Source organism: Lampetra fluviatilis, chromosome 60, assembly GCF_964198595.1.
Source record: "Lampetra fluviatilis chromosome 60, kcLamFluv1.1, whole genome shotgun sequence".
Classification (NCBI taxonomy): domain Eukaryota; kingdom Metazoa; phylum Chordata; class Hyperoartia; order Petromyzontiformes; family Petromyzontidae; genus Lampetra; species Lampetra fluviatilis.
In genome coordinates, this window is record NC_136334.1 from 4,778,784 (window position 1) to 4,806,175 (window position 27,392).

The following is a 27,392-nucleotide window of genomic DNA, read 5'->3' on the forward strand; positions in this document are numbered from 1 at the left end:
GTTGAGTCTATGGGTAGTGTTGGGTCTATGGGTAGTGTTGAGTCTATGGGTAGTGTTGAGTGAGGGTGGGTGGCATGTGTGTGCACACTGCCCTACGTGACATCATCACAACTGTCTGGACCACAGGATGGGTTCTGCAGGATTGGAAGAATTCCCTGGTGGTCCCCCCTCTTCTGGAGGCTGGCATGCCTACAATCTAGAGGGGGGGGACCGCACAGACTGCAACAACTATAGGGGCATCTGTCTTCTGAGTGTGCCAGGAAGGGTCCTGGCAAGGATTATTCAACATCGCCTTCCCAGACACGCTAAGGAGAGGTTTGCGGAGCCCCTATGTGGTTTGAGACCAAGGCGGTCCGGCACAGATGCCATATTCCCTTTCCTTCTGCTATGGCAGAGGTGCAGTGATTCCAACAAGACCTACATCTCTGCTTTATTGACCTAGTCAATTCCTATGATATCATCAACAGGCAAGGGCTGTGGGCAGTTCTTTGTGCTTTTGGAATCCCTGACTGCTCACGATCATTAAGTGCCTTCATGATTGTGGGCAGGCCGGGGTTAAGCTGCGTGGCCAGGAGTAGCAGCCATCCCATATTTACCTTGGGGTGCGACAAGGGATGTCCTCTGGCTCCCGCATTATTTCACATCATCTTTGTCCACGTAGTTCGAGAAGTTTTCCATGGCTGTACCGGAGGACTTTCCATCTGGTACAGATACAACGGGAGGCTGATCAATGCCCGGGTGCGGTCAAGGGATGGCTCCCTATTGCTGAACCACGTTATGCATGCCGATGATCTGGTGATTGCTGCTCACTCAGAGGAGGAGTTGGAGGCGCTGCTGCTGAACCTGGAGCTTGCCACTAAGAGGTGGGAACTTACCATCAGCCCCACCAAAACTAAGCACCTGCCTGGGTATTTTGTACCACCAAACACTCCACCTCCACAACTCCCAATTGGTGATGGGGCAGTTGTGGAGTGAGTGGAGAGTTTCCCATACCTTGGCAGTGTGCTCATGACCAGCTCCAGTTTTACAGCAGAGGTCTCACGCCGAATCAGTCGGACGGCATTATCTTTTCATCGGCTGCGCAACGCTGTGTGGAAGCTACCTGGTCTGTCGCTCCGCACGAAGCTTCAGGTTTTCTCGACCACAATTATGCCCTCCCTTTTCTATGCTTGTGAAGTGTGGACCCCTCTAATGGAACATCTGCGCCGGTTATAAACATTCAGGCTGGCCTGCCTACGATTCATCATGGGTTTAACCAGGCTGGATTATGTGAGGAGCTCTCAAATCATTGAATAATCTGGACAAAGTCCCATCAGTGAGCTCCTCCGGCAGGCAAGTCTGCGTTGGCTGGGTCTTGTAGTGTGCATGCCGAGCCACCGCTTGCCAAAGCAGTTTCTGTTTGGCCAAATAGAGGGGGCTAAACAGGCACGACACGGGCTGGAAAATAGATGGACTGATGCGGTACGGGAGGATGTGGAGCTGAGTGGACTTTCCGATGACTGGTACCAGCGATGTCAAGATCGGCCTCTGTGGAGGAGGCTCGTGAAGGACGCTGCTACTGGGCAGTTGGAGGCAGTCGCCCTCCAGCAACAACGGAGGGCGGAGGAGCGACGCTCACAACAACGAGCGGAGCGCCGGGTGGCTAAAATGTAGCAAGTTGGCACAGTAGGGGGCACAGGTGGTGCATCTACCAGTCATCTCAGTCAGCCAACCCGTGGTACCTGGGTGTTTCCGAAACCTCCTGTCAGCGGGCGTTGACACTTTACGTGGCCTCAAAGTGCACCTGGCCTGGCACAGGTGCCGTGGTGACGTCACCGTCACCTAGTGGAAAATGTCGGGTATTGGTGTGTGTGTGAGCGTGTGTGTGTGTGCGTATGCCCGTGTGCGTGTAAGTTTGTGTCTGAGCGTGAGTGTGTGTGAACGTTAAGGCCTTAACATGCACTTAGCCTGGCACAAGCGCTGTTGTGACGTCACTGCCATTTGTTGTGTGTGAGTGTGTGTGGTGTTTGTCTATCAGCGTGTGTGCGCGCGTGAGTGTGTGTGAGTGTGTGCGTGAGTGTGTGTGAGCGTGTGTGCGCGCGTGTGTGTGTGTGCGCGTGAGTGTGTGTGTGCGTGTGAGTTTGTGTGTGTGAGCGTGAGTGTGTGTGTGAGCACGAGAGTGTGTGCGTGTCTGTGAGCATGTGTGTGCGCGTGAGTGTGTGTGTGAGTGTGTCTGTGAGCGTGTGTGCGCGCATGAGTGTGTGTGAGTGTGTGCGTGAGTGTGTGTGTGTGCGCGTGTGAGTTTGTGTGTCTGCGAGCGTGTGTGCGCGTGTGTGTGTGTGAATGTGTGCTTGAGTGCGTGTGTACGTGTGAGTGTGTGCGCGTGTGAGTTTGTGTGTGTGAGCGCGTGAGTGTGTGCGCTCGTGAGTGTGTGTGCGCGTGAGTGTGTGTGTGAGTGTGTCTGTGAGCGTGTGTGTGTGCGCGTGAGTGTGTGTGAGTGTGTCTGTGAGCGTGTGTGTGTGCGCTTGAGTGTGTGTGTGAGTCTGTGAGCGTGTGTGTGTGCGCGTGAGTGTGTGTGAGTGTGTCTGTGAGCGTGTGTGTGTGCGTGTGAGTGTGTGTGTGAGTCTGTGAGCGTGTGTGTGTGCGCGTGAGTGTGTGTGTGAGTGTGTCTGTGAGCGTGTGTGTGAGTGTGTCTGTGAGCGTGTGTGCGCGCGTGAGTGTGTGTGAGTGTGTGCGTGAGTGTGTGTGAGCGTGTGTGCGCGCGTGAGTGTGTGTGTTTGCGCGCGTGAGTGTGTGTGTGTGCGCGTTTGAGTTTGGGTGAGTGTCTGTGAGCGTGTGTGTGCGCGTGAGTGTGTGTGTGACTGTGTCTGTGAGCGTGTGTGCGCTCTTGAGTGTGTGTGCGCGTGAGTGTGTGTGTGACTGTGTCTGTGAGCGTGTGTGCGCTCTTGAGTGTGTGTGCGCGTGAGTGTGTGTGACTGTGTCTGTGAGCGTGTGTGTGTGTGTGCGTGCGAGTGAGTCTGAGTGCATGCTTGAAGCATCACGCAGCTTTTCAGCCCGGCTGCATTTCCCAAAAGAGAGCAGTTCCACATTTCACAATTCCGCTGAAGCCAGCAGACGCGGCGCTCATTTAATTTTGTTTCATGTTTACCTCTCCCAGAAAATTAATGTTGCCAACAATGAACGTCATGATGCGCGGTCTGTTGGAAAAATAACAAGAATACGAATTAAATTGTCTTGTTGACCTTAAGTATTGCGGAGTAACATAACAGGCAAGATACCAACTCATTAAATACCCGTACAGGTATTGATGCGCCTGATCCAGTTTTACGTGCAAATAATTCTGTTGTGCAATTAAACCCTCTCGAAATTGGGTCATTTCTGCCTGCAGTGCTGGCAATGTGCGAAGGTAGTTTTAGAGAGACTCGGGGATTAATAATTTCTATATATTTTTACCACATTATATTCCACCTATTGGAAGGGAGGCGCATCCATGCTCTGGGGATGTTCCCTCGCTTGCCTGGTCGGCAGGAGATCGTGGGTTCGATCCCCGACCCTGACGCCTGCTGTATATTTGGACTTTGCGTGTCTCTCTCTCTCCGTGATGAGATGTTAACTACCTCGACTGGTATACAGGAGGCCGTGGGTTTGTTCCCGACCCTGACGATTGTTGTACATTTGGAGTTTGCGTGTCTCTCTCTCTCTCCGTGGTGAGATGTTAACTACCTCGCCTGGTATACAGGAGGTCGTGGGTTCATTCCCGACCTTGACGCCTGCTGCTGTATATTTGGAGTTTGCGTGTCTCTCTCTCTCTCTCATCATCATCACGGTGGCTAGGAGATGTTAACTACCTCGCCTGGTATACAGGAGATCGTGGGTTCGATCCTGACCCTGACGCCTGCTGCTGTATATTTGGAGTTTGCGTGTCTCTCTCTCTCTCTCATCATCATCACGGTGGCTAGGAGATGTTAACTACCTCGCCTGGTATACAGGAGGTCGTGGGTTCGATACCCGACCCTGACACCTGCTGTATATTTGGAGTTTGCGTCTCTCTCTCTCACCATCATCACGGTGGCTAGGAGATGTTAACTACCTCGCCTGGTATACAGGAGGTCGTAGGTTCGATCCCGACCTTGACGCCTGCTGTATATTTGGAGTTTGTGTGTCTCTCTCATCATCATCATCACGGTGGCTAGGAGATGTTAAATACCTCGCCTGGTATACAGGAGGTCGTGGGTTCGATCCCCGACCCTGACGCTTGTACATTTGGAGTTTGCGTGTCTCTCTCTCTCTCCGTGGTGAGATGTTAACTACCTCGCCTGGTATACAGGAGGTCGTGGGTTCGATCCCGACCTTGACGCCTGCTGTATATTTGGAGTTTGTGTGTCTCTCTCATCATCATCCTCACGGTGGCTAGGAGATGTTAACTACCTCGCCTGGTATACAGGAGGTCGTGGGTTCGATCCCCGACCCTGACGCCTGCTGTATATTTGGAGTTTGCGTGTCTCTCTCTCTCTCCATGGTGAGATGTTAACTACCTCGCCTGGTATACAGGAGGCCGTGGGTTCGTTCCCGACCTTGATACCTGCTGTACATTTGGAGTTTGCGGCTGTCTTTCTGCCTCCGCGTGGTCGCGTGGATATTTCTCCGGATCCTCCGTTGTTTTTCGCTCCCTCTCCGCATTTCGAATCGACGTCGGGCGTTTCAGAGTCATTTGGCCGCCGTAAATGCCCCACGCGATGACGAAAAGCCGTTTCCTTGGGGCTGTCACTTGTGCGGTGGCCAAGGGCGCTTCTGAAAGAGAGTTACCTAGCTCAGTGGGGCCTTACCCTGGCGGAATAAATAAAAAAATGGAAAATAGAATGCTGAGATAGACGGGCAGCAGAGCCTGCAGGTGTCACGCTGTGGAATGGCTCGGAGTTGACCCATGAGGTCGTCACCAAATATCCTTCATATTCTTAGGTTTTTTCGGTAAAGTCACGTAGGTAAAAAATTTTAATTAATAAAAATAAAATAAAAATCACGACGTTTCGGAGGCAACACAAGCTTCCGTATTCTTAGGTTTTTTCGGTAAAGTCACGTAGGTAAAAAATTTTAATTAATAAAAATAAAATAAAAATCACGACGTTTCGGAGGCAACACAAGCTTCCGTCTTCAGGTGGATAGCTGTATCAAGTGAGAGAAATTCCAAGAACACAGTATTTGTATATATACTGGTTGAGGGTGGGAGGAGCCATAGTGTAGTGTATAGTGTAGTGTATAGTGTAGTGTATAGTGTAGTGTATAGTGTACGTATACAAGGACTGTTTTCTTGGAATTTCTCTCACTTGATACAGCTATCATGCTGTGACAGTTCCACCTGAAGACGGAAGCTTGTGTTGCCTCCGAAACGTCGTGATTTTTATTTTATTTTTATTTTACTTTTATTAATTTTAATTTTTTACCTACGTGACTTTACCGGAAAAACCTAATAATATGAATCCTTGCAGTCACGAAAGCTTCAAATCTAGAAATATCCTTTACGTTTGAGATTGTACGAGTGGGGTTTACGTACTTGTACGTTTGTGTACGAGCGAGTTTATGTACGTCTGAGTTAACGTACAATTGGCTTCACGTCTGAGTTTAACATTCAGTTGTATGCTTATTTGGGTTTGTGTACGATCGAGTGGACACACATGCCTGACGATGTGAACGTCCTTGCGAGTTTGTGTACGAGTGAGTTCATCTTCTTGGTTCTTTCGGTAAAGTCACGTAGAAGGGAAGTAATAAAATAATACAAATAAAACATAATAAAATAAAATAATTCTCACGACGTTTCGGCTACAACGCAAGCAGCCGTCTTCAGGTGAAGAATGAGACACTGCCAAGCTTGGAGCTTATATATAAGCTGGGTTGGAGGTTTATAAATAAGCTCCTAGCTTGGCAGTGTCTCATTCTTCACCTGAAGACGGCTGCTTGCGTTGTGGCCGAAACGTCGTGAGAATGATTTTACTATGTTTTATTTTTATTATTTCATTACTTCCCTTCTACGTGACTTTACCGAAAGAACCAAGAAGATGAATCCCTGCAGTCACGAAAGAAGCTTCAAATCGAAATTTTATTATGTTTTATTTTCATTATTTTATTTCTTCCCTTCTACGTGACTTTACCGAAAGAACCAAGAAGATGAATCCCTGCAGTCACGAAAGCTTTAAATCGAGTGAGTTTATGTACGATATTGAGTTCACATATAATTGGTGCATTTATCTGCCCGTGTATCTCCCTAAGTTTTCCCGACATTGGCGACCCAAGCTTTGGAAAGGGGATGGGGGCAGTGTAGTGGGGGGGGGGGGGGGTCATCTGTTGAAGAAGAAACTTGATGGTTAATTGGGTTCTAGCTTCGATCAAAATGCCACTGTTGCCACGGCCTGAACAGCAATCCATTGAATCGTGATTTGAAGCTTTCGTGACTGCAGCAATCCATACTCTTTGATTCTTTCGGTCGAGTCACGTGGGTAGAACAATAAAATAGATGACGACCTGTCGGGCGTAACACAAGCGTCCGTATGGATTCCTGCGGTCGCGAAAGCTTCAAATTCAAATATTTTTAGGTTTTTTCGGTAAAGTCACGTAGGTAAAAAATTTAAATTAAGCTGTATCAAGTGAGATACAGCAATCGTGCTGTGACAGTTCCACCTGAAGACGGAGGCTTGTGTTGCCTCCGAAACGTCGTGATTTATATTTTTTATTTGTATTTTATTTTATTTTTATTTTACTTTTATTAATTTAAATTTTTTACCTACGTGCCTTTACCGAAAAAACCTAAGAGGGATATGAATTCTTGCAGTCACGAAAGCTTCAAATCTAGCTTCAAATTCAAGATTGAATCCTTGAAACTATTAGAAGAAAAAAAAAGGTTTTCTTTATTTTATTTTGTCAGAAGCGGCCTGGCCACAGCAAAATGATAGCTCGACGAAGTGGCTTATCGTCACGTGGAGATTTGTGGCAGCCAAATGCTCTAAAGCTGCGGTTCTTTACCTGGAGGTGCATCCACGCACCCCCGTACTGGTGAAGAGATGCCCGTTCTGGGGGGTGCGAAACGTGTCCAGATTCCGATTTAAAGCTTTCGTGACTGCAGGGATTCATCTTCTTGGTTCTTTCGGTGACGATTATGAGAGAGAGAGAGACACGCAAATTGCAAAGATGCAGCAGGCGTCAGGGTCGGGATCGAAACCACGACCTCCTGTATACCAGGCGAGGTAGTTAACATCTCCTAGCCACCGTGACGATGATGAGAGAGAGAGAGAGACACGTAAACTCCAAATATACAGCAGGCGTCAGGGTCGGGATCGAACCAATGACCTCCTGTACACCAGGCGAGGTAGTTAACATCTCCTAGCCACTGTGATGATGATGCAGCAGGCATGGTCAGGGTCGGAATGGAAGCCACGAACCTCCTGTTGTATACCACGTGTGCCACAGTGGAGCTCTTTCAGGGTCTACGCTGCACAGCTGATGGTACTGCAACCATCTCACCTCTGTGGGTGAGTAGCCCCAACAGTTCCAAGTAAGCCATCCAAAGGCCGGAGCTCACACGTGGGAATACAGTGGCAATTTTGTGTTGTTATTGCTGCTGTTATTGTATGATGGGGATATTTTTTTTCTCTGTGTGTGTGTGCGTACGTGCGTGCGGTCATTGTGGGGAGCGGCGGTGTGAGCGAGCGAGTGTTGTGAGTGGGTGAGCGGGTGGGTGAGCGAGTGGGTGGGTGAGCGAGTGGGTGGGTGGGTGAGCGAGTGGGTGGGTGGGTGAGCGAGTGGGCGGGCGAGCGGGCGGGCGAGCGGGCGGGCGGGCGAGCGGGCAGGCGGGCGGGGCGAGCGGGCGGGCGGGCGAGCGGGCGGGCGGGCGAGCGGGCGGGCGGGCGAGCGGGCGGGCGGGCGGGCGAGCGGGCGGGCGGGCGAGCGGGCGAGCGAGCGAGCGACCCGGCGGTCCGGCTTTGATTCCCGCTCACGGCCAACACCGGTGACGAATATCTGAACCGGTCCTGGGCCTCCCGTAGGTCGACTCAGCCTCAAATGAGTAACTTTGTGCAGTGTGTAAACATCGCCACTGGGGAGACAAAGGTGGCCGGGCATGGGGCCGACCACCCACACCCCCTTGACCCCTGCTGCTATATATTTGGATTTGGCGTGTCTCTCTCATCATCATCACGGTGGCTCGGAGATGTTAACTACCTCGCCTGGTGTGCAGGAGGTCGTTGGTTCGATCTCGACCCTGACGCCTGCTGCTGTATATTTGGAGTTTGCGTGTCTCTCTCTCCGTGGTCGCTTTGATTTCACTGGTCAAAAAAAAAAAAATTCTGGCCTGGACTTTTGCAGCTTTTCTAGACTAATTTCAAGGTGCTCATTCCAAATCTGATCTCAGATTTGCTCTATCACATCTCATTTTTATGCTATCGGCATACCCCATTTTCATTGATTTTACCCAAAATGAACTCTGTCACTTATGATTGCAAGTTGTTGCGAGTCAGTGACTGCTTTAGTGTTAAAATATGGTGCTGTATTTTTAGGATAGTGTGTTTATAATATCATTTTATGTAGATATCCACATTTTTTAAATATTTTTCTTCCGCAGTTTTTATTGAAAATGCAATATTTGATATCTCAAAAACCTGATGTGATAGACAAAAACTGATGCCAGATTTGGAATCAGCACCCCAACCGTTGGAATACCTTATGCCAGAAAAAAGTGTGTCGACCAGTATTATTCCTCCCGGCTCTACGTTTTCTTTTCCACGCGATAAGCCACTTGGTCGGGCTGTCTACTGCGGCCAGGTCGCTTCTGACACAGAGCTACATAGCTCAGTGGGGCTTCACCTGGAAAAAAAATCAAAATAGTCTGCAGTTTCTATTCTTTGGGTCTTTCGCTAAAGTCACATAGATAGGTTCAAAGAAAATAACAAAAATAACACAAAAAGCTACGACGTTTCGATCGCGACGTCGTAGTTTTTTTAGTTATTTTCTTTGAATCTATCTAACGTGACTTTGCCGAAAGACCCAAAGAATTTCGATTTAAAGCTTTCGTGACTGCAGGGATGCATCTTCTTGGTTCTTTCCGTAAAGTCACGTAGAAGGGAAATAATAAAATAATAAAAATTAAACATAATAAAATAATTCTCACGACGTTTCGGCCACAACGCAAGCAGACGTCCTCAGGTGAAGACCAGGTCTGTCGAGAAGACAGCGTCTGAATGAGACAGACCTGTTCTCCACCTGAGGGACGGCTGCTTGCGTTGTGGCCGAAACGTCGTGAGAATTACTTTATTATGTTTTATTTTTATTATTTTATTACTTCTCTTCTACGTGACTTTACCGAAAGAACCAAGAAGATGACCCAAAGAATATGAATTCCTGCAGTCACGAAAGCTTTAAAGTCAAGTCTATCGTTTAGTGAAGTCCCTCTACTGATCTCTGTCACTCTTGCAAATGAGACTCCTCTCGGAGTCTCACCTGGTTACGTAAAAGAACCTCTAAACGTGAACCCTCACCTCTCATCTGAGCGAGTGCTGCGTAGATGTTTAGGGTGTGCTGACACTCTGTCTTATTCGTTTACCCTCTTGATACGTTTCCTCTCCTGCTCATGACAAGCAAATCAAGCGAGAAAGAAATGGGGGTCCCGTTGGATGCGGCATCACTCACTCACTCACGCTCGCACGCTCGCTCGCTCGCTCGCACGCAGCCCAATGATGGAGCTGTGGAGTTGACGGCGCGCGTCTGGCCCACGTTGAAACGGGCAGAGATTCTCCGTTTGCGGTGACGTCACTCGGCCGATCGGTGTACATTCTTGTGTTGGGGGGGGGAGGGGGGGGGACAAGTTTGGCTTCAGGTTGACGGCTGTTAAATTCCACAAAGTGTGTGGTGTTTATCGTTTCCTTCCCCGAAGGGGATGACCGGCCGAGTGAAAGCCCGGCCGGGATTCGAAATTCACAGCGGGGTGTGACCTGTCGCGTCGTCATCGCCACCTTGGGAAATATGTGCTGTTGGTTTTGGTTGATTTTGTTTAACCGGGCGGGAACTCATTAGACCAGGGTGAGATTTGTTTGGGGCTGGGCGTCTCGTGACACCTCGCTCACGACGGTGCAGACTCTGTAATTGTAGGCCTCGTCCAGCCACTGAGCTAATCATCCAGACGCTGAGCTAATCATCTAGGCACTTGCCTAATGAAGCCACTGGGCCGAGCATACAGCCCCTGGCCTATTCATCCAGACACGGAGCTAATCATACATCCACTTGCCTAACCCAGCGACTTGCCTAATCATCCGGATTTTGGCCTAATCCAGACAATGGCCTAACACAGCCACTGAGCTAATCATCCAGGCACTGGCCTAATCATCCACACACCGTGCCAACCATCAAGCCACTGGCCTCATTATTCAACCACTGGCCTAATCCATCCACTGGCCTAATATAGCAACTTGCCAGATCATCCAGACGCTGGCCAAATCATCCGGACAATGGCGTAACCCATCCCCTGGCCATACATCCGCACGACGCTGGCCTCATCATCCAGACACCGGCCTCATCCAGCAAAAATGACAGAGAGAACACGCAAACCGTTAGAGCAGGCATCGTCAAGAGTCGGGAGCTAACCCACGAGCCCCTGTACACCGGGCGAGGTAGTTAACATCTCCTAGCCACCGTGATAATGATGAGAGAGAGACACACAAACTCCAAATATACAGCAGCAGGCGTCAGGGTCGCGATCAAACCCACGACCTCCTGCACACTGGGCGAGGTAGTTAACATCTCCTAGCCACCGTGATGATGATGAGAGAGAGAGACACGCAAACTCCAAATATACAGCAGGCGTCGTCAGGGTCGCGATCGAACCCACGACCTCCTGCACACCAGGCCGAAGCGACGTGGGGCGGTGGTCACATCCTTGTTGACGCCCTTGGGCAAGGCCTTCAGTGACCCTTGACCCCCCCCCCCCTACTCACGGCGTGTCTGGTCACGCGTGTGCAGCTGCAGGGTCCGCTGGTCCTGCAGGTGGTGAAGGTGCGAAACGTCGCCGCCCCACGGGAACAGGAGAGCTCCCAGGGAGCACCCCGCATGCTGCGTCTGCAGCTGACGGACGGGCACGTCACCTGCCCCGCCATCGAGTTCCGAGCGCTGTCGACGATCGGGTACGCGGACGGACTCGCTCGGAGCGCACGCTCGCTCACACACTCGCTCGCTCACACGCTCGCTCACACACTCACTCGCTCGGACACTCGCTCACACATTCACTCGCTCGCTCGGAGCACACTCACTCGCTCGCTCACTCGCACACTCACTCGCTCGCTCACACACTCGCTCGGAGCACACACACTCACTCGCTCACACACTCGCTCGCTTGCTCACTCGCTCGCTCGCACTCTCGCTCGCTCACACACTCGCTCGCTCGCACACTCACTCGCTCGCTCACACACTCACTCGCTCACACACTCACTCGCTCAAACATTCACTCACTCGTTCGCTCGCTCACACGCTCGCTCGCACACTCACTCGCTCGCTCACACACTCGCTCGCTCACACACTCACTCGCTCGCTCACACGCTCGCTCGCTCACACACTCACTCGCTCAAACATTCACTCACTCGTTCGCTCGCTCACACGCTCGCTCGCACACTCACTCGCTCGCTCACACACTCGCTCGCTCACACACTCGCTCGCTCACACACTCACTCGCTCGCTCACACGCTCGCTCGCTCACACACTCACTCGCTCAAACATTCACTCACTCGTTCGCTCGCTCACACGCTCGCTCGCACACTCACTCGCTCGCTCACACACTCGCTCGCTCACACACTCACTCGCTCGCTCACACGCTCGCTCGCTCACACACTCACTCGCTCAAACATTCACTCACTCGTTCGCTCGCTCACACGCTCGCTCGCACACTCACTCGCTCGCTCACACACTCGCTCGCTCACACACTCACTCGCTCGCTCACACGCTCGCTCGCTCACACACTCACTCGCTCGCTCACACGCTCGCTCGCTCACCCTCACCCCACTCACTCACCCACTCTCTCACAACACACGCTCGCTCGCTCACACACTCACTCGCTCGCTCACCCACTCGCTCACCCACTCGCTCACCCCACTCACTCATTCACTCACTCACTCTCTCACAACACACGCTCGCTCACACACTCACACGCTCACACACTCACTCGCTCGCTCACCCACTCGCTCGCTCACCCACTCGCTCACCCCACTCACTCACTCACTCACCCACTCTCTCACAACACACGCTCGCTCACAGACTCACTCGCTCGCTCACCCACTCCCTCACCCCACTCGCAATCACTCCACGTACTCACTCCACGCACTCACTCACAACACACTCTTGCTGACTCAATTACTCAAACACTCACTCACATACACACTCACCCACTGACTTAGTCACTCACCCACTCACCCATCCACCCACTCGATCGCAGTCGCGCCACGCATTCGCTCACAACACACGCTCGCTCGGTAACTCACTCGCTGATCCATTCACTCACTCAATTACTCAAAGACTCACTCACTCACACACTCGCCCACTCACTCAGGCACACACTCGCACTCACTCTACGCACTCGTTTATAGTAACACTGCTCGCTCTGAAACTCACTCACTGATCTATTCACACACTCACTGATTGGTGGTGACGTCACCATGGCACTTCTACCAGGCTAGGTGCACCTTGAGGCCACGTGAAGTGTTGAAGGCCCACTGGCATGAGGTCACGGGAGAGACCCAGGTGCCATGGGTTGACTGACTTGGGATCGAAAGCAGGCGATGATCACTTATAACACGCGCTCACTCAGTAATTCACTCACTGGTCCATTCACTCACTCAGTTACTCACCCATTCACTCAGCCACGAACTATCCCACCCGCTGACTCATTGACTCACGATCTCACTCACACGCACCCATTCACTCAGCCACTCATTCACTGACTCACTCATTCACTCTCTCACTGAACAATCCATCAACTCACTCATTCTTCCACTGACTCAACCATTCGCTCACTCTCTCACTCATTCATTCACCAACTCACTCCCCTAGACAATCACTCACCCGCCCGCCCACGCATCCACCCACCCACCCACCAATGCAAGCTCATATGTGCACCATGATTCTCCATTGTGTCTGTAGATGTAGTCAATTTGCCCGGTGGTTAATGGCTGCACCGAATGTCTTCACACGGAGTTAATAATTTACTTTTCCCGGCTGCCTTGTCCATACACACGCGCGCGCGTGCGAGCACACACAATGCAAAGACAAAGGTCCCCCTCGTACAGCCTTAGCAGACTTTTGGGGCAAGTGCTGTTTGCGGGAACATAGGAAGGCCGGCACGGCACACGAGGGGGCGGGTGGCCAGCACCACGCCCGGCCACCTTTGTCTCCCTACTGGCGATGTTTGCACACCGCGCCAGGTACTCATTTTAGGCTGAGTCAACCTAGGGGAGGTCCAGGACCGGTTAAAAAAAATCGTCACCGGTGTTGGCCGTGAGCGGGAGCCGAACTCGGGGTCGCCGGGTTCGTAGCGGGGCGGCGGCACTAACCGCTGTGCCACCGCTCCCACTCGTGCACAGACAACAACAACAACAACAACCGCCATTCGCCACTAAGTGGCGGTGACGTCACCACGACGCTTGTGCCAGGCCATGTGCACCTTGAGGCCACGTGAAGTGTTGAACGCCCGCTGGCAGGAGGTCACGGGGCAGACCCAGGTGCCACGAGTCGACTGACCGAGACACAGACATGCACACGAACACACACAGACACGCACACGAACACACACAGACACGCACACAGACACGCACACAGACACGCACACGAACACACACGAACACACACGAACACACACAGGCACACACACACGCACAGACACAGACACACACGCACAAACACGCACACATGCGCACACACGCACACACGCACAGACACGCACACGCACGCACACACACGCACACACGCGCACAGACACGCACACACGCACACACGCACCCACACGCACGCACAGACACACGCACACACATGCACACACACAGACACGCACACACACACACACAGACACGCACACACACGCACAGACACGCAAGCACACGCACAGACACGCACAGACACGCACAGACACGCACAGACACGCACAAACACGCACACGTATAGACACGCACACACACGCACACACACGCACAGACAAGCGCACGCGCACGCACACGCACAGACACGCACACATGCACACACACGCACAAACACGCACACACGCACACACACGCACACACACGCACACACACGCACACACGCACAGACACGCGCACACACATGCACACGCGCACCCACACACGCACACACGCACACACACGCACGCACACACAGATCAACAAGCACACGCGCGGCGCTCACACACACCTTCATGTGTTCACCGCCACCCACGTGATCAGCGGCTCCAAATCCATAGCAGCGCGTGCGTGTTGCACGGTCCTCGTAAGCCAAACAATCTCTGCAAGTTCGCCGCGTGATTTGCTCGCACCCATCAAAGGTGCCTTAATCCTTTACGCGTTGATCTCTTGGCTCGATTCCCCCGTCGTTACCGAAGCCTCGGACCCTTAAACTCCGGCGTGATTGATAATTGGTTTTTTTTACCCTTCTATCTGGCAACAAAACTGACACTTTTTTTTTTACAAGGAGTCATGTTTGCATAGACCACAATACCTGCAGTCGTAATGCAAACAAAAAACATAACCCTGATAATGTGCACTGTCCTTGAAGTTGATTGGTCCACACCCGAGACAGCTTTCCTTAGAGCCTAGTCTCACATGGTGTTGGACCAGATGACGCCAAAAGGCGCACAACTCAAAGACAATGCACCATCAGAGTATGAGAGCTCAGAGTACGCATTTACACCATTGGAACCTCATTTGCCGGAAGAAAAAATATGATAATGTTATTTTTTTTACCCTTCTATCTGGCAACAAAACTGACACCTTTCTTTTTTACAAGGAGTCATGTTTGCATAGACCACAATACCTGCAGCCATAAAAATCATAACTCTGCGTGATTATCGGAGAGGCTAGAGGCCGCACTGAGATATTAAACTACGATTTGTTTTTTTATTTTTACCAGGTAAGTGAAGGTCATGGACCCACGCATGCCCGGACTAAACCGTTATCCGCTGCTCAAACCGTGGCAACAGATGATGATGATGATGATGCGAATATTCGGGTACTCGATGATGAACAACGAGAATCAAAAAAATCTCTGATGCGGGTGACTGGAGTGCATTTTTTTAAAGTATTATTATTATTTTTATTATTTTTTACCACGTAAAACATTATTAAGCGACCTGTTCACACATGAATGCTCATTAGAGTGGCGTAGACATTTATAAAAAATAATATTTTATTTACAAAAAAAGACATTTCATATTTTTTTAGTTTTTTGACCTGGTATGGCCCACTGAGCTACGTAGTTCTTCTTCAGAAGCCACTTATACACAAATGATAGCTCACTAAAGTGGTGTGGACATTTATAAATGTTTTTTTATTCCTTAGTTTTTATTCTTTACCAGGTAAGGCCCGCTGAACTACACAGCTCCTCTTCAGAAGCGACCCGTTCACAAATGATAGCTCAACGAAGTGGCGTGGAAATTAATAGCGGCAGCAAAATTACTCTGAATGCTCGTCGTCGATTCTAAATGTGGAGGGGAGAAACCGGAGGACCCGGAGAAAAATCCACGCGACCACAGGGGGAGAGAGAGAGAGACTCAGACTCCAAATATACAGCAGCAGGTGTCAGGGTCGTGATCGAACCCACGACCTCATGCATACCAGGCGAGGTAGTTAACATCTCCTAGCCACCGTGATGATGATGATGAGAGAGAGACACGCAGACTCCAAATATACAGCAGGCGTCAGGGTCGGGATAGAACCCACGACCTCCTGTAGACCAGGCGAGGTAGTTAACATCTCCTAGCCACCGTGATGATGATGATGAGAAAGAGAGACACGCAGACTCCAAATATACAGCAGGCGTCAGGGTCGTGATCAAACCCACGACCTCCTGTAGACCAGGCGAGGTAGTTAACATCACCTTGCCACGGTGATGATGATGAGAAAGAGAGACACACATACTCCAAATATACATCAGGCGTCAGGGTCGTGATCAAACCCACGACCTCCTGTAGACCAGGCGAGGTAGTTAACATCACCTTGCCACGGTGATGATGATGAGAAAGAGAGACACGCAGACTCCAAATATACAGCAGGCGTCAGGGTCGTGATCAAACCCACGACCTCCTGTATACCAGGCGAGGTAGTTAACATCTCCTATCCACGGTGATGATGATGATGAGAAAGAGACACGCAAACTCCAAATATACAGCAGCAGGCGTCAGGGTCGGGATCGAACCCACGACCTCCTGCACACCAGGCGGATAAATGTGAAGCAATCGCACAGAAGCCCCCCTGAGCCGTGCGGGCGACGGGAAATTTGTTGAGGCAGTGGGACGCGGGCACGGCAGAGAAGGTTTAGCGCGGCGGTAATGTCGAACACGGCGGTGCCACTCGTTCTGCCCTCGGTGCCCAGCAATGCCGCGTCGATTCGCAGAGATCGTTCGGACAGACGCGCCGGTGGGTGGCGGTGGGGCAGGCACCGGGTTGGCGGTGCCGATCCTGAGACGGTTGCCCAAGTAGCTTGGGGTTTCGATTTAAAGCTTCTTTCGTGACTGCAGGGATTCATCTTCTTGGTTCTTTAATAATAAAATAATAAAAATAAGACATATTTCTATTATTTAATTATTTCCATTCTACGTGACTTTACCGAAAGAACCAAGAAGATTTCATAATGTGTTCATGCGAACTGGGTTATTGTCGCCTCAGCGGATTGTCAAAAAAACCATCGCCACGGAGTGTTCAGGGAGGCCTCGTCCACACAAATATAAACTATTTACATTTAAATTTCAATTTAAAGCTTTCGTGACTGCAGGGATTCATCTTCTTGGTTCTTTCGGTAAAGTCACGTAGAAGGGAAGTAATAAAATAATAAAAATAAAACATAATAAAATAATTCTCACGACGTTTCGGCCACAACGCAAGCAGCCGTCCTCAGGTGAAGAACAGGTCTGTCGAGAAGACAAAGTCTGAATGGAGGGGGAAGAGCGCCTTGACAAAATGCTAATTCTTTTGTCAAGGCGCTCTTCCCCCCTCCATCCCAGCTTAAATAGACGCTCCAAGCCTGGGGTGTGTCATTCAGACTCTGTCTTCTCAACAGACCTGTTCTCCACCTGAGGACGGCTGCTTGCGTTGTGGCCGAAACGTCGTGAGAATTATCTTATGTTTAATTTGTATCATTTCATTACTTCCATTCTACGTGACTTCACCGAAAGAACCAAGGAGATAGCTTGGGGTTGATTGATGGTCGCGTTCGTCCGGCCGGTGGCTCCCCCCCCTTCCACGCTCCTCTCTCCACTCTGCTCTACCGGCGATCGCGAGAGAGCGAGCGAGCGGCGCTCCCCACGCGTCCCCATCGGATTTCTGCCGAGGGACCGCCGCTGCCTGCTCACGTTCGAGCCTCCCTAAGTCGCTCATGCATTTAGATGGGACCGAGGCGGGTGACTGCAAAGAACCTCCTTACGCCTCTCCCTCGACCCTCACCCCTCACCCGCTCCACCGCATCTCGGCTCACGAGTTTAAATCCTCCGAGGTCGGATTCCCGAAGCCTGTCGTATTTGTGTAAGATTGGGGGGAGTTGGTGCGGGGGTGGGGGCAGGTCTTGAAGTATGAATTTGAGCGTACGCCGGAGTCAAGAGAGCGGGGCAGTGTTTTTTTTTGAGGGGGGGGAGGGAATTGTTCAGCCAAAGCGAATCATGACTGTAAATTTGACCACGGTACGTGCAGAGGACATTTAACCGCGCTACATTCAGAGTACATTTGACCACGCTACTTTCAGAGTACATTTAACCGCGCTACATTCAGAGTACATTTGACCACGCTACTTTCAGAGTACATTTAACCGCCCTACATTCAGAGTACAATTAACCGCCCTACATTCAGAGTACAATTAACCACGCTACTTTCAGAGTACATTTGACCACACCACATTCAGAGTACATTTAACCACGTTATGTTCAGTGTACATTTAACCGCGGTCCGTGCAGAGTACATTTAACCGCGGTTAAGTCCAGAGTACATTTAACCGCGGTTAATATCCCAGGCCAAAAAAAAAACTCTGCCCGTTTGAGCGTTCTCAGCTGGGCGGTCTGTTCAAAATTGGGTAGCTTTGAATTATTCAGCGGCTGTTAATGATAAACGCGAAGCTGAACGAATATTTCACTTTTACGATTTTGTATGCGGAAATATATCCAACAAGCAATATAATAATATTATATTATTTTATATTATGTTATTATTTTATTTTATTAAGTTTTATTTTTATTATTTTATTACTTCCCTTCTACGTGACTTTACCGAAAGAACCAAGAAGAAGCTACTTGAATGTTTCCAAGTAAGGCTCACTGAGCTGTGTAGCTCTACTTAAGAAGCGACCTCGCCGCAAATAACACTGGTCAACACACTTTTTCTGGCATAAGGTATTCCAACGGTTTTAAGGTATTTTTGGGGTGCTGATTCCAAATCTGGCATCAGTTTTTGTCTATCACATCAGGTTTTTGAGATGTCAAATATTGCATTTTCAAAAAAACTGCAGAAGTAAAATATTACATAAATGTGGATATCTACATAAAATAATATTATAAACACACTATTCTAAAAATACAGCACCATATTTTAACACTAAAGCAGTCACTGACTCGCAACAACTTGCAATCATAAGTGACAGAGTTAATTTCGGGTAAAATCAATGAAAATGGGGTATGCCGATAGCACAAAAATGAGATGTGATAGAGCAAATCTGAGATCAGATTTGGAATCAGCACCCTGAAATTAGTCTAGAACAGCTGCAAAAGTCCAGGCCAGAAAAAATTGTGTTTTTTTTGTTGACCAGTGTTATCGCAGTGGCTGATATCACCATCATCATGATCACGTGAACATTTACATTCAGCCAAATACCCTGAACGCGTGATGTTCATTATGAATGCGGAGGGACAAAACCGGAAGGACCCGGGGAAAAATCAATGCGAACATGGGGAGAGAGAACACGCAAGCTTCAAATAAACACGCATGTAGGTTGGCTGTCGTGCTGTGACGGTTCCACCTGAAGACGGATGCTTGTGTTGCCTCCGAAACGTCGTGATTTTTTTATTTTATTTTACATTTTTTACGTTCGTAATTCTCCCCCAGTTCTGTAGAGAGTGAGTGTGAGTGAGCGGAGTTTCTAATTCTCCCAGTTCTGTAGAGAGTGAGTGTCACTGAGTCGAGTTTGGATGTTTTCCCCCACTTCTGCATGGATTTCCTCCGTTTTTACCCGCTGGAAAAACAACGGCACAATGCAACAGTGTTGTATTGGCCAAACAATCATCTCAATGCTTTAAACAAATAAATACCTGCTAATGACTCGATTGACGACAATACTGCCAGCGGCCAATGGGACAACTTGGCAGAGCCTTCCCGTAAAATCGTCTTCAGGCTCGGAGAGGCTTTGCTGGTTTGACGAGCGTGGCAATAGGAAATTATGCCTTGAAACAAAAAACGAATGCTTCAGTGCGTGACTTCATTATGGGGCGATGCGGTGGCTAGGAGATGTTAACTACCTCGCCTGGTGTACAGGAAGTTATTGGTTTGATCCCGGCCCTGACGCCTGCTGTATATTTGGAGTTTGCGTGTCTCTCTCTCTCTCATCATCATCATCACGGTGGCTAGGAGATGTTAACTACCTCGCCTGGTGTACAGGAAGTTATTAGTTTGATCCCGACCCTGACGCCTGCTGTATATTTAGAGTTTGCGTGTCTCTCTCTCTCATCATCATCACGGTGGCTAGGAGATGTTAACTGCCTCGCCTGGTATGCAGGAGGTCGTGGGTTCGATCGCGATCCTGACGACGCCTGCTGTATATTTTTGCAGTTTGCTTGTTTCCGTGGCCACGTGGGCTTTTCCCACGTGGTAATGATAAGCCACTTCGTTGTGCCAAGGTCGCTTATGATTAAGAGCTATCTTTATACCCTTTGTTTCTTTTGGCAAAGTTGCGTAGAAGATCAAATCGAATAATGATAGAATACGACGTTTCGATTGGCAACACAAGCAGCCATCATCAGGTAAGAATGAAGAAAGAAACATAGTCAACTTATAAATATAATGCAATCCAGGACAGGGAAGTCGGCTAACACAACAGTCAACACCCCACCTGGTTGATTAACGTTCTTCCAAAGATTGCTACATTTGAGAGACTAAACACAGACACGCAGAGAGAGACACACACCAATTGGGCCTTACCTGGTAAAATAAACATGTTTTTAAGTTTTTTAAATTTGTTTGATTTTATTATGTTTTTATTATTTCCCTTCTACGTGACTTTACCGAAAGAACCAAGAAGATGAATCCCTGCAGTCACGAAAGCTTTAAATCGAAAAATAAACATAGTTTAATAGTTAGAACTGATCACGCCGCTGGATTCGAAACGCAGTGCTCTACCCACACTAACAAAGACAAAGATCCCCCCTGTAGCCTTCACAGACTGTTGGGGCAAGTGCTGTTCGCGAGCACCTATGAAGGTCGGCACGGTACACGGGGAGAGTGGGTGGCCAACACCACGCCCGGCCGCCTTTGTCTCCCCAGTGGCGATGTTTACTACACACCGCACCCAGGTACTCGTTTGAGGCCGAGTCGACCTAGGGGAGGCCTCGGACCTGTTCAGATAATCGTCGCCGGTGTTGGCCGTGAGCGGGAATCGAAGCCGGGCCGCCGGGTTCGTAGCGCAGCGCGGCGCTAACCGCTGCACCACCGCTCCCCCGTTGGAGTATTTGACTGATACGTACATTTCTACGTGCACCAACACACACGCGCTCACGCTCACACACGCACGCTCAGGCACGCACACGCACGCACGCACGGACGCTCACGCACGCACGTTCACACACACACGCACGTTCACACACACACGCACGCTCACGCACGCACGTTCACACACGCACGCACGTTCACACACACACGCACGCTCACGCACGCACGCACACATGCACACACGCACGCACGTTCACACACACACGCACGCTCACGCACGCACGCACACATGCACACACGCACGCACGCTCACACACACGCACTCACGCACGCACGCACGCACACGCACGCACGTCCACACACACGCTCACGCACGCACACGCACGCACGTTCACACACACACACGCACGCTCACGCATGCACGCACACGCACGCACGTTCACACACACACGCACGCTCACGCACGCACGCACACATGCACACACGCACACACGCACGCACGCTCACACACACGCACGCACACGCACGCACGTTCACACACACACACACTCACGCACGCACACGCACGCACGTTCACACACACACACACACGCACGCTCACGCATGCACGCACACGCACGCACGTTCACACACACGCACGCTCACGCACGCACACGCACGCACGTTCACACACACACGCACACGCACGCACGTTCACACACACACACACGCACGCACACGCACGCACGTTCACACACACACACACGCTCACGCACGCACACGCACGCACGTTCACACACACACGCACGCTCACGCATGCACGCACACGCACGCACGTTCACACACACGCGCACGCTCACGCACGCACACGCACGCACGTTCACACACACACGCACGTTCACACACGCACGCACGCACACGCACGCACGTTCACACACGCACGCACACACGCACGCACGCTCAGGCACGCACACGCACGCACGTTCACGCACGTTCACGCACTCCTTTGATGAGTTCGGAAAGGCGCTAATTGCATTTTAGGTCAAATATAAAGCGCACGTGAAAATGATATGCAGCCGCGTGCTAATACGATTTAAATTGCATTTTCTCATAGAATGTCACGTTTAGGTGGCTGGCGGTGTGAGATGTGAAATTTAGAAACGGTGTTATTTTGCCCGCGATTAATATATTTAAGAGCCACTTAAGAAGTTGCCGTGCTTCTAGGCGGCTTTGGGAAACGGCGGAGGGGTTCAGAAAGTCAAGGTTTGTTGCATTTCTTACTGCGCGCACCGTGCGTTACAGCTCTTTGAAGTGTTCCCCATCTCGTACTGAGAGTGTGGTGTGTGTGGGGGGGGGGGGCGGTGATGCTGCTACGAACTGGTCGCGGACATCCCCTAGGTTGACTCGGCCTTAGATGAGTAACTGGTGCGGTGTGTAGTAAACATGTGTGTGTGTGTGTGCGTGGCTAAAGCACAGCAAGTTGGTACAGTAGGGGGCACAGGTGGTGCATCAGCCAGTCATCTCGGTCATCTCGGTCAGTCGACCCGTGGCACCTGCTGGGTCTGCCCCGTGACCTCCTGCCAGCGGGCGTTCGACACTTCACGTGGCCTCAAAGTGCACATGGCCTGGCACAAGCGTCGTGGTGACGTCACCGCCACTTAGTGGCGAATGGCGGTTGTTGTTGTGTAAACATTGTGCCACTAGGGAGACAAAGGCGGGTCGGGCGTGGTGCTGGCCACCCACCCCCTCGTGTACCGTTCCGGCCTTCATAGGTGCTCGCTAACAGCACTTGCCCCTACAGTCTGTTAAGGCTATATGGGGATCTTTGTTCTTTGTTGTGCGTGTCTGTGCACGAGTGGGAGCGGTGGTGCAGCGGTTAGCGCCGCCGCCGCGCTACGAACCCGGCGACCCCGAATTCGGCTCCCGCTCACGGCCAACACCGGTGACGATTTTTTTAACCGGTCCTGGACCTCCTCTAGGTCGACTCAGCCTCAAATGAGTACCTGGTGCGGTGTGTAGTAAACATCGCCACTGGGGAGACAAATGCGGCCGGGCGTGGTGCTGGCCACCCACCCCCTCGTGTGCCGTTCTCATCCTTCACAGGTGCTCGCTAACAGCACTCGCCCCTACAGTCTGTTAAGGCTACACGGGGGAATCTTCGCCTGTATCTGCACTACAAAAAGATAAAAAAAGATCCACCGTGTAGCCTCAACAGACTGTCGGGGCAAGTGCTGTTGGCGAGCCCCTGTGTAGGCCGGCACGAGTCGATGGGTTTGCCAGCACCACGCATGGCCCCCTTCGTCTCCCCACGTTCTGGCGTTTACGCACCACGCCGTGTACTCGTTTGAGGCCGAGTCGACCTAGGGGGGAAGGCCCAGGACGGGATCAGATAGTTTGTCGCCGGTGTCGGCGGCGCGGCCGGGCGCTTGGGCCCTCTGCGAGGAGCAGCGATTTCAGCCGCACCACCTCTACATAACAATAGGCTCAGTCAACCATTCTACACAACAAAGATTCATTTCCTGGCAGCGATTTTAGTCGCACCACGTCTACATAATAATAGGCTCAGTCAACCATTCTACACAACAAAGACTCATTTCCTGGCAGCGATTTTAGCCACACCACCTCTACATAACAATAGGCTCAGTCAACCATTCTACACAACAAAGACTCATTTCCTGGCAGCGATTTTAGCCGCACCACCTCTACATAACAAAAGGCTCAGTCCCTTTTACACGCAACTTTACATCATCCGTACCTAGTGTACACAACAAAGGCCCATTCCTAACAGCGTGCTTCAGCCGCACCGAACCTCACAAAAATAATATCCAGGGCCTACCTTGGCTCCTCCCACCCTCAACCAGTATATATACAAGGACTGTTTCTTGGAATTTCTCATTTACTTGATACAGCAATCGTGCTGTGACGGTTCCACCTGAAGACGGAAGCTTGTGTTGCCTCCGAAACGTCGTGATTTTTATTTTATTTTTATTTTACTTTTATTAATTTTAATTTTTTACCTACATGGTGACTTTACCGGAAAAACCTAAGAATATGGCTCAAAGAGAGCCCCTCGACAGATTCGTCTAAAGGAGCAGACGGACCACGATGCTCGCACCGATGGCAACCGAGGCGGACGAGGAGGAGGTTGGACCAACGGGCGGAGAATTGTGGCGACGTCCAAAGGTGCCCCGAATGGGGAGAAAAAAAAAAGTCTTCATTCGGTGCCCCTTTTTAAAATCCTTTATATTAAGTTCGCTTGCTTGCTTGCTTGCGCGCTTACGACCGTGCAAATCTTTCGGTCGTTTTTTAACCCACTTCCCGTGATCCGATCGAGCTGACATTTTGCACACAGACTCGTTTTGCGTGATAATTAATTTTCGTGAAAATATTTTTTTCCAAAATTTTACACTTTTTAGGACAAAAATAAATTATATTTAATTACCAATTGCTTAATGGTGGCAGGCAATCATCTGACCCATAGGTGGCAGCCATCTCAAGCCAGAGGACGAGAGGACTCTAGCCGCCACGCATATAAAGGATTTATAGTGAAAATCTTTGTTTTTACGGGTTAATTTTTTCAAGATATATATGATGATAATAATAATGACGATGATACATTCCCCCGCTGCAGATATGTAACAGCCGTTGGGTGGAAGCTCGCGGAGCCCCCAAAGAAAAATTGCAGCAGTTCCGAATCTCCGTGCCCCGCTGACGCAGAAACCTTTCCCATCGACGTAAGACGCACCGACCCGTTCCCGCATCTCACACGTAGCCCGCTAATGATCGAGCTTTGCATCTCTTCCCCACCATGCATCGGACGCGTCCGTGCGTGTTGCGAGGCGCTCACCAAACCGGGCCACCTGAGTTCAATCCCCGCTCACGGCCAACACGATTATTTGAACCCGTTCTGGGCATCCCCTAGGTCGACTCAGCCTCAAGTGAGTAGCTGGTGCCGTGTGTAAACATCGCCACTGGGGAGACAAAGGCGGCCGGGCGCGGTGCTGGCCACCTCCGCCCCCTCGTGTGTTCAAGGCTATACGGGGGATCTTTGTCTTTGCCTGTGTGTGGTTGCCACCACTTTGCGGAGCTGAGTCACAGCCCAATTCCGTCCAATTAAAACTATTAAGAGAATGTCTTTTGAGGAGCGAATAGTGCACGTGTTAAATAGCTTCTCCCAGCACTCAACTTTCTGACCGCGCGCACACGTTGCTTTGGATTCCGCTCGAATGTTTCTCTCCCGAAGTTCAAGACGGGAGTACGTGCCAGAGAAAAACCAGTGCAAGCTCTGATGCCGTTTTACTCGCTTAATGAGCCCCGACTCCACAGCGACGAGTCTTGGAGAGTGGTGGGTGTCTCACGCGATGCCCTGCCGGGCTTGAGCGAGCTCCTCGTGCCCTCGCCGAGAGGTGATTTGGAGAACCCAAATCATTGACTCAATAACTCACCTCCCTCGTGTGCCGTGCCGGCCTTCATAGGTGCTCGCTAACAGCACTTGCCCCCATCAGTCTGTTGTGACTATAGGGAGGGGGGATCCTTGTCTTTCCTCAGTCTTATTATTTTTAATAAACGCACGTCGCCCGAACAGAGCTTTATTGGCGCTCGTTTTCAACGCGTGCGGGCAGCGCCCAAAATGCGACCAGTCTCACTTGGAACTGAGAAGCTAAGCGGGCCTTGAGCCCTGGTCAGTGCTTGGGTGGGTGATCACCAGAGCCACGGCAGGTGTGTGTGGCAGGTGTGTGGTAGGCATGGGACAAATACACGGTACCGAGACAAAGATCCCACTTGCCGGCACTCCATTCGCGCCGCTCGCTAACAGCACTTGCCCCCAACAGTCTGTTAAAAAGGTCTTTGTTATACAGATGTAATGTGAGGATATATCCATATTCTCAGGTTTTTTCGGTAAAGTCACGTAGGTAAAAACATTAAAATTAATGAAAGTAAAATAAAATAAAACAAAACAAAAATAAAATTCACGACGTTTCGGAGGCAACACAAGTCTCCGTCATCAGGTGGGACCGTCACAGCCGAATTAGCTGCATCAAGTGAAGCAATGATTCCAGCTCACTGACGTATCACAACTCGTGACGATGATTGGCTCTGCCGGTCCTGGTTTACAGCCAATGGGGGGGAAGCCTGGGGGCGTGGCCCTGACGTGATGGAAAGGTGACAGCTGTAAGGATTGCTTCTGCTGGCTTTGGCCACAGCCAATGGGGAGACGAGTCAGGGGCGTGGTCCCGGGAGCTGACGAAGGAGCCTGGAAGATTCCATGGAGGCTAACCAGGATTGGTGGAAACGTACCATGTGACCCTGGCATTAAATAGGGGTGGAGACGAACGACACGTGGTCAGAACGGGAACGAACTTAGGAAGGGGGCCACGCGGGAGCGGGGCTCCGGGTTGCCACGTGGTCCAGGCTGCCATGTGGTCCGGGTTGCCACGTGGTCCAGGCTGCCACGTGGTCCGGGTTGCCACGTGGTCCGGGTTGCCACGTGGTCCAGGCTGCCACGTGGTCCAGGCTGCCACGTGGTCCAGGCTGCCACGTGGTCCGGGTTGCCACGTGGTCCAGGCTGCCACGTGGTCCAGGCTGCCACGTGGTCCAGGCTGCCACGTGGTCCAGGCTGCCACGTGGTCCAGGCTGCCACGTGGTCCAGGCTGCCACGTGGTCCAGGCTGCCACGTGGTCCAGGCTGCCACGTGGCTACGTGCATGTCTCTCTTTCTATCTGTCCCTCTCATGCTGCCTGTCAGCAGCGTGAAGGAAAGCTGTAATACAAGTTGAATGAAAGACGGATCCAGAAGTCGCCTCAACGAGCTTTATTACACATACACAGGGCGCTTCAAAAAAATGTGAACACTTTCTTTGAATTTGCAACAATACCGATAGTCCCACGTAACATATTGTACATGTGAACGTGACGGAGCAGTGGAATTTTACTCGTAAGATTGCCGTCAAAAGCGAGCGGGTGTCAGGTCTGCCGTCAGCTGACCCGCGCGATTGGCCGACGCAGTCCGTGATCTTGTCACAAGGTCACAAGGTCATATTTGGAGTTTGCGTGTCTCTCTCTCATCATCATCACGGTGGCTAGGAGATGTTAACTACCTCACCTGGTGTACAGGAAGTCGCTGGTTCGATCCCGACCCTGACGCCTGCTGTATGCAGTATTTGTAGTTTGCGTCTCTCTCTTTCTCTCTCTCGCTCCCCGTGGTCGCGTGGATTTTTCTCGGGGTCCTTCCGACATTGCCCCTCCTCGTTTAGAATGAGCGTCACGCGTTTTGAGTCTTCGGCTGCTGCTTGACGTTTCCACGCGATCATCATGATGATGATGAACCACGACGTCGAGCTATCATTTCTGGCGGCCAGGGTCGCTCCTGAAACAGAGTCGAGACAGATGGGTGGGTCCCGACGTGGTAAAATTGAAATAGTGTCGTGCGGATTAGGAATTGTACGGCGGGTCGCGTTTCGCAAAGTGGATTACCCCGATTGTTTTTTTTTCGCAGTCGTTGGGAAAATTAGCTTTCTCTCGGCGCGGT

At 50.9% G+C, this 27,392-nt stretch overlaps 1 protein-coding gene across 1 annotated transcript in view; it reads left to right on the forward strand.

Annotated features, from left to right (window-relative positions):
• The window catches only part of LOC144950934 (tudor domain-containing protein 3-like), a 261,619-nt gene that overhangs the window by 59,708 nt on the left and 174,519 nt on the right, over window positions 1–27,392 (forward strand). Inside the window, exon 4 of the mRNA XM_078881115.1 lies at window positions 10,978–11,138. Within this exon, the coding sequence (XP_078737241.1) occupies window positions 10,978–11,138 (161 nt within the window). The remainder of the gene's footprint in view (window positions 1–10,977; window positions 11,139–27,392) is intronic.